Source organism: Trachemys scripta, chromosome 5 (assembly GCF_013100865.1).
Source record: "Trachemys scripta elegans isolate TJP31775 chromosome 5, CAS_Tse_1.0, whole genome shotgun sequence".
In the NCBI taxonomy this organism is placed as follows: Eukaryota; Metazoa; Chordata; order Testudines; family Emydidae; genus Trachemys; species Trachemys scripta.
In genome coordinates, this window is record NC_048302.1 from 79,197,009 (window position 1) to 79,204,905 (window position 7,897).

At 44.6% G+C, this 7,897-nt stretch overlaps 1 protein-coding gene across 1 annotated transcript; it reads left to right on the forward strand.

Moving 5' to 3' along the window:
* The first annotated feature begins 966 nt into the window (after positions 1-966).
* On the forward strand, positions 967-7,131 carry SLC25A4 (solute carrier family 25 member 4). Its single transcript, XM_034770699.1, has 4 exons — positions 967-1,192; positions 5,195-5,681; positions 6,295-6,435; positions 6,745-7,131. Exons 1-4 carry the CDS (start codon positions 1,082-1,084, stop codon positions 6,900-6,902), a joined length of 897 nt encoding a protein of 298 aa, XP_034626590.1. The 5' UTR covers positions 967-1,081; the 3' UTR covers positions 6,903-7,131.
* The last annotated feature ends 766 nt before the right edge of the window (positions 7,132-7,897 follow it).

Below are 7,897 nucleotides of genomic sequence, written 5' to 3' on the forward strand. Positions count from 1 at the left end.
AGAGAAATTAGTTAAGAATCAGGTACTGAGTGCACAAATTGTTCTGTTGTTTCACATTTGGTTTGGGTCATGCACTTGAATTTCCCAGTGCACGTGCTCCCTAGAGTCCCCCTCACCCCTCCCTTCCATGTAAGTGATCCTACTTAGCCCACTCTGCCAGTTATGTTCCTGTCTCATGCAGGGTCGTCTATCCTTAAGGGTACAGTGAGGACACTAGCAGGAAAAGTTTTCTCTTCTCTTCAGGAAATCTAGGATCAGGGATAACATGTTAGCATTTGAAGCTATGTCAGACTTTTAGGACTTTAAGCAAGGTGTTAAATCTTAAAACACTTTTTGTCCTCCACGTAAAAGGCTCTAATCCAAATTCTGCAACTCATGTCTCAGTAAGCTACTGAGGGTCACTATTATATTTATATCAGCTTCTTTACCCTATCTTACAAAATATCCATAGAACGCAATTAACCAGGCTGCACTGTTGGTGTGCTTCAGTAGGTACCATGTCTCTGTAAATCAGATGCAGTGTGTATGTGTGCCTCAATACAGACAATAACAGCCGTTAAAATACATGTGCTGGTTTATGATAAGTTTTTATCGGACTCCCAAACTTCCCTTGATCTGTCCGTTATTCTCCGTGGGCAGCACTGGATGTGAACGCAAATGGTTAACACACTCCGAAGTATTTTTGCAGCCCCCCCCAGTCCCATCCTGTGTCTCCACTGTGCTATTAATACAGCAGGCACATGCTCTGACATAGCGTTCTCCAGCAGGGAGCAGATAACTTTAATTTGCCCTTTAAACGTCCCTAGCACAGGGCAGCCGCACCACCCCGGCGGACTCTCTGGAACAGCATGGCGGCTTTGCCCCTGTGCCCTCTGATGACTGGGGGGTTCCTAGCCAATGTGTGTGCCCCGGGGGACCCTCCTCTTATCGCGAGAAGCAGAGGGGCTATAAGTAGGAGAGACGCGCTTCTCCCTTTGGAGCGCGGCGCAAGAGGCTGGCTGGGGCAACTGGGTGGGGAGGTGCGCGGCAGCATCTGCTTTTACAGGGAGGCTCTTTGGGGTTTGTCTGAGCGAGTTCCAACATGAGTAACCAAGCGATCAGCTTCCTTAAGGACTTCCTGGCTGGCGGGGTTGCTGCTGCTATTTCCAAGACAGCTGTCGCTCCCATAGAAAGAGTTAAATTGCTGCTGCAGGTAAGGAGCGGGACGATTTCGTTCAAGCCCCAGTCTATGGACTTTGGTAGAGCAAACGGCCCGATTGACTTTGCTTGTCGCTAGCGTGCATGGCTCTCTTTGCTTTAAAGGCACCATGTAACTGTAAACGCTGCTAGCGAATGTGTGAGTGGAAATTTAGCAACAGGTTGTCTCTTATCAGTCTCGGCTCGTGATTGTCCAGAGAGCAAATCTAAAGGGGCTGGGGGCATGATGAGGTTCAGTGCACTGGGTGGTAATCTACAAAAGGATGCTGTGTATTGCCCTGGGCTCTTGCAAGGAGTCTTCCTTCCCTGGGGGGTAGGAGTGTGAAGTTTGACTTGGAAGCGGTGCAGGAATCCTAGTGTCATATGGGCAGAAGCCTGAAGTGCCTAAATATGGCAACTGGCTTCGGGAACTCTGGTTACGCAAGAGCAGCACCGCTTCTTTCCCCTGGCTCTGTTTATAGCCGGGATACATGGGGATACTGAGCACGGGGGGTGGAAGTGGCCTCAAATCAGTGCTTAATTTGTGCCAGGGCTTGGAAGTTCATGTCCCCAGCAGCTCTGGGCTTGCCCTCTCCGTTATGAAAGTGTTAAAAAAAATTTGCTTTAGCTCTGGCACCTCATTCATTACAAATTAAACTTCAATGGTCAACATCGTTTTCAGGGGCTTGTTGGCTGGACGATAAGACCGGAGACCCAAATATGCTAAGAGTGCACTTACTATCTGACTTGCTAAGTAAAATGGAAATGTGAAACTCTAAAGCAAGGCTGTACACTTGTATGAGACTAACATACTTCTGTGCAATTGGATGAGCTTTCTGGAAGATGTCTTTCTGTTAAAGTTTCAGGATCCTCCTGCAAATGCCCTTCAGGTGTCTCCTCCTGTAGGCAGTTTCCCTTTGACCTAATAATGTAATGGTCTTAAAGAAACTGGATTACGATTGCATAAAACAGGTACAGGCTATTATGTTGAATGGTAAGGTTATGAAAAAAGGCTCCATGTAATCTTCCAGAGTAGATGAAAGATGATAGATCTCCTGGTGAGAAGTAGAATTTTCTAAGAACATAAGAATGGCCATACTGGATCAGACCAATGGTCCAGTTAGCCCAGTATCCTGTCTTCCAACAGTGGCTGATGCCAGATGCCGGAGAGGGAATGAACAGAACAGGGGAATTATTGAGTGATCCATCCCCTGTTGTCCAGTCCCAGCTTCTGGCAGTCAGAGGCTAGGGACACCAGACCATGGGGTTATGTCCCTAAACATCTTGGCTAATAGCTATTGATGGACATATCCTCCATGAACTTATCTAGTTCTTTTTTGAACTTGTTGCTACAGGGGTGTTGTGAAGGCCAAGAGTTCCACAGGTAGCCTGTGTTGTGTGAAGAAGTTCTTCCTTATGCTTTTCTTAAACCTGCTGCCTAGTCAATTTACTGGGTGACCCCCTGGTACTAGTGTTATGCAAAGGGGTAAATAACACTTCCTTGTTCGCTTTCTCCATGCCATTCATGATTTTATAGACCTCTACCATATCCCCCCTTTGCCAAGCTGAACAGTCCCAGTCTCTATAATTTCTCCTCATATGGAAGCTGTTCATAGAATCATAGAATATCAGGGTTGGAAGGGACCTCAGGAGGTCATCTAGTCCAACCCCCTGCTCAAAGCAGGACCAATTCCTAACTAAATCATCGCAGCCAGGGCTTTGTCAAGCCGGGCCTTAAACCTCCAAGGAAGGAGACTCCACCACCTCCCTAGGTAACGCATTCCAGTGTTTCACCACCCTCCTAGTGAAATAGTTTTTCCTAATATCCAACCTGGACCTCCCCCACTGCAACTTGAGACCATTGCTTCTTGTTCTGTCATCTGCCACCACTGAGAACAGCCGAGCTCCATCCTCTTTGGAACCCCCCTTCAGGTAGTTGAAGGCTGCTATCAAATCCCCCCTCATTCTTCTCTTCTGGAGACTAAACAATCCCAGTTCCCTCAGCCTCTCCTCATAAGTCATGTGCTCCAGACCCCTAATCATTTTTGTTGCCCTCCATTGGACTCTTTCCAATTTTTCCACATCCTTCTTGTAGTGTGGGGCCCAAAACTGGACACAGTATTCCAGATGAGGCCTCACCAATGTCGAATAAAGGGGAACGATCCCGTTCCTCAATCTGCTAGCAATGCCCCTACTTATACAGCCCAAAATGCCATTAGCCTTCTTGGCAACAAGAGCACACTGACTCATATCCAGCTTCTCGTCCACTGTGACCCCTAGGTCCTTTTCTGCAGAACTGCTACCTAGCCATTTGGTCCCTAGTCTGTAGCAGTGCATGGGATTCTTCCGTCCTAAGTGCAGGACTCTGCACTTGTCCTTGTCGAACCTCATCAGGTTTCTTTTGGCCCAATCCTCTAATTTGTCTAGGTCCCTCTGTATCTGATCCCTACCCTCTAGTGTATCTACCACGCCTCCTAGTTTAGTGTCATCTGCAAACTTGCTGAGAGTGCAGTCCACACCATCCTCCAGTTCATTAATAAAGATATTGAACAAAACTGGCCCCAGGACCGACCCTTCGGGCACTCCGCTTGAAACTGGCTGCCAACTAGACATGGAGCCATTGATCACTACCCGTTGAGCCCGACGATCTAGCCAGCTTTCTATCCACCTTACAGTCCATTCATCTAGCCCATACTTCTTTAACTTGGTGGCAAGAATACTGTGGGAGACTGTATCAAAAGCTTTGCTAAAGTCAAGGAATAACACATCCACTGCTTTCCCCTCATCCACAGAGCCAGTTATCTCACCATAGAAGGCAATTAGGTTAGTCAGGCACGACTTCCCCTTTGTGAATCCATGCTGACTGTTCCTGATCATTTTCCTCTCCTCTAAGTGCTTCAGAATTGATTCCTTGAGGACCTGCTCCATGATTTTTCCAGGGACTGAGGTGAGGCTGACTGGCCTGTAGTTCCCCGGATCCTCCTTCTTCCCTTTTTTAAAAATGGGCACTACATTAGCCTTTTTCCAGTCATCTGGGACCTCCCCCGATCGCCATGAGTTTTCAAAAAATAATGGCTAATGGCTCTGCAATCTCACCCGCCAACTCCTTTAGCACCCTTGGATGCAGCGCATCCGGCCCCATGGACTTGTGCACGTCCTGTTTTTCTAAATAGTCCCGAACCACTTCTTTCTCCACAGAGGGCTGGTCGCCTTCTCCCCATACTGTACTGCCCAGTGCAGCAATCTGGGAGCTGACCTTGTTCGTGAAGACAGAGGCAAAAAAAGCATTGAGTACACTGAGTTTTTTCCACATCCTCAGTCACTCGGTTGCCTCCCTCATTCAGTAAGGGGCCCACACTTTCCTTGATTTTTCTTCTTGTTGCTAACATACCTGAAGAAACCCTTCTTGTTACTCTTAACATCTCTTGCTAACTGCAACTCCAAGTGTGATTTGACTTTCCTGATTTCACTCCTGCATGCCTGAGCAATATTTTTATACTCCTCCCTGGTCATTTGTCCAATCTTCCACTTCTTGTAACCTTCTTTTTTGCGTTTAAGATCAGCAAGGATTTCACTGTTTAGCCAAGCTGGTCGCCTGCCATATTTACTATTCTTTCTACACATCGGGATGGTTTGTTCCTGCAACCGCAATAAGGATTCTTTAAAATACAGCCAGCTCTCCTGGACCCCTTTGCCCTTCATGTTATTCTCCCAGGGGATCCTGCCCATCTGTTCCCTGAGGGAGTCAAAGTCTGTTCCACACCCCTAATAATTTTTATTGCACTTCTCTGTACCTTTTGCAATTCTAATCTTATCTTTTTTTGAGATGGACCACCCAGAACTGAATGTGGTATTCAAGGTGTTTGTGTACCATGGGTTTATATAGTGGCATTATGATATTTACTGTCTTATTTTATTCCCTGTTTCTTAACTTTGACAAATTGGGGTTTGTTTGATACATTGTTCAAAGTAACTGTTGCAATCTCGTCTCTGTGCCCTTCTCTCTCTCACTTAACAGGTCCAGCATGCCAGCCAACAGATCACAGTTGACAAGCAGTACAAGGGAATCATGGACTGCGTGGTGAGGATACCCAAGGAACAGGGCATCATTTCGTTCTGGAGAGGCAACCTGGCCAATGTCATCCGTTACTTCCCCACCCAGGCCCTCAACTTTGCTTTTAAGGACAAGTACAAGCAGATCTTCTTGGGGGGAGTGGACCGGCACAAGCAGTTTTGGCGCTACTTCGCAGGGAACCTGGCCTCTGGAGGTGCTGCAGGAGCCACCTCCCTCTGCTTCGTTTACCCTCTGGATTTTGCCAGAACCAGGCTGGCTGCTGACGTGGGCAAAGGAATGAGTGAGAGGCAGTTCACAGGGCTGGGCAACTGCATTGGCAAGATCTTCAAATCTGATGGCCTCAGAGGGCTCTACCAAGGATTCAACGTGTCAGTCCAGGGCATCATTATCTATAGAGCAGCCTATTTTGGGGTCTATGACACAGCCAAGGGTAAGTGGAGGAGGAGGGAGCTGTGATTACTGAGAGAGAATCCAACAAATATAAGGATGGTCTGCTCCAGTGCACCCTGCCTTGGGCATTGGCTTTCAGGACTTAAACTGCAGCTTTGTTTACATTTATATAATAGATTATAAATATTACAGCACACTTTTGAAATTCCATCCTGTCCGTTTTGGCTGATTCCCTCATGTCAGGCTTTTGTTTCTTGTTTTTGCAAACTCAGAGCCTCCTAAAACTAAGTTTGTAACTTCACTCTCTTTCCAGCATGGTCAATTTTTGTGTGTGTTTTGTTATTGAATTAGGTTATAAGAAATTTAAATCCTGCTACTGTAGTGCAGTTCTGCAAGGAAGCTGTTATGGTCAAGGCTAAATGTTCTAAAAGCTAACTCTTCATTGACTTTTAAATGGCTGGACTGAGTGAAGACTGGATGATGCTGAGCAAGATGTGGCTGATGGAATTGGCTGTGGGGAAAAGTCCCCTCGACTTACCATTGATCAGGCTCTGTGAATTAATGGAGTCTGGGGTAGGAATGATTCTCTCTCTCTCTCTCTCTCTTCCTCTCTCCACCCCTTTGTACTCACATTGATTTACTCTTGATGACAGGTATGATGCCTGATCCCAAGAACGTGCACATCGTAGTGAGTTGGATGATTGCCCAGTCAGTCACCGCTGTAGCGGGGCTGGTGTCCTACCCTTTTGACACAGTCCGACGTAGGATGATGATGCAGTCTGGCCGAAAGGGAGGTAAGAACAAGTCTTCACCTGCAGTGGCCTAGCTGCAGAGATTATCTCCCCAGCAGGACATGGTTGAAATTTAAGGCATTATATATTCTACAGGAAAATCCATGGCCTTTCTACTAAAATAATATATTGGAATAAATTGGTCCTCACTATATTTGATTGGTCTTTCAGATTGTTGTGAAGTACTTTGCTAGAGCTGTTTTGTTTTAAATATATTTATTAATTTAAAATCCTCTAGGGAGCACACTTCTGATTGATTGAACTGCCTGTATGATTCAAGAGTTTCTCAGGTGTACCTTCTTGTCTCCACAGCTGATATTATGTACAAGGGCACAATTGATTGTTGGAAGAAGATAGCTAAAGATGAAGGAGGCAAAGCTTTCTTCAAAGGCGCCTGGTCCAATGTGTTGAGAGGCATGGGCGGTGCTTTCGTATTAGTATTGTATGATGAGATCAAGAAATTTGTCTAAAGTAAATAAAATTATTCTGTTCAATTGTGTAATATACTACTTGTGGTTTAATGGACAACAAAATATTTCCTAGGGAAATTGAGATGGCTGTCATGGGGCAAATCCAGTTCAGAGAAGGATGCATAATTGTTTAATGGTTGTCCATTGGATCATAGTTAAATTTTGAAAGAAAAGTCCTCAGATACTTATATTGGAACCTGTTTATACATTAAATATCTGCACAAGATCACTAATATACTTATTCCTATGACTAGAGTGCATTTCTTGATGATTTGGTGGCTTACATGCTAGCTATTAAGAGTTCACATTATTAGTTTTTAAAGAAACCAAGTCAAGATCAAGTACTTATTTGTATTAAAGTGAATGTCTCTAACTACCCAACAGCATCAGGGCATTCAAAACACATGGATGAAGAGCATGCTTCTCTTATTAGGCTGGACTTCTTAAAAATCTGATATTAAAGTGGAAAAAAGCATGTTTACAAATATACTTGCTTACTATCTGTAAGCACCAGGAAATAGGTTCTCAACCACTGCTGTCTCCCTGAATAAGCCCTCCCTTAAGGTAAATGAGGTCCTAAATTCCTCCTAATATTCCAACAAACTTTGAAAGACTGAAATTCTCTGTTCAAGATTAAGTGCCATACATGTCTTTACAAAAAGCAAAATTATTAGTTGTCTGTTGGATTATACTTAATGTTCAATTGAACCAAAACAGGAAAAAAAAAAATTGTGTGCTAATCCTATTCAGTTACTTTCTCTCCTGTTAGGTTTCCAATACTGCTCCATTTTTTTTAAATGATCCATGCTTGCAATAAGTGTTATGCATGTACTCTGTATTTTAGTACACAAGTACACTTCAGATAGTAATATCCACATGCATTATTATTAATAGTAAAAAAAACCTGTTTTAGGATGAAGCATTGGTATGATTTTAACCCTAAAACACCTAGCTAGTAGAGCTGTAGTAATTGTGGAGATAGTGACAACTTAAGT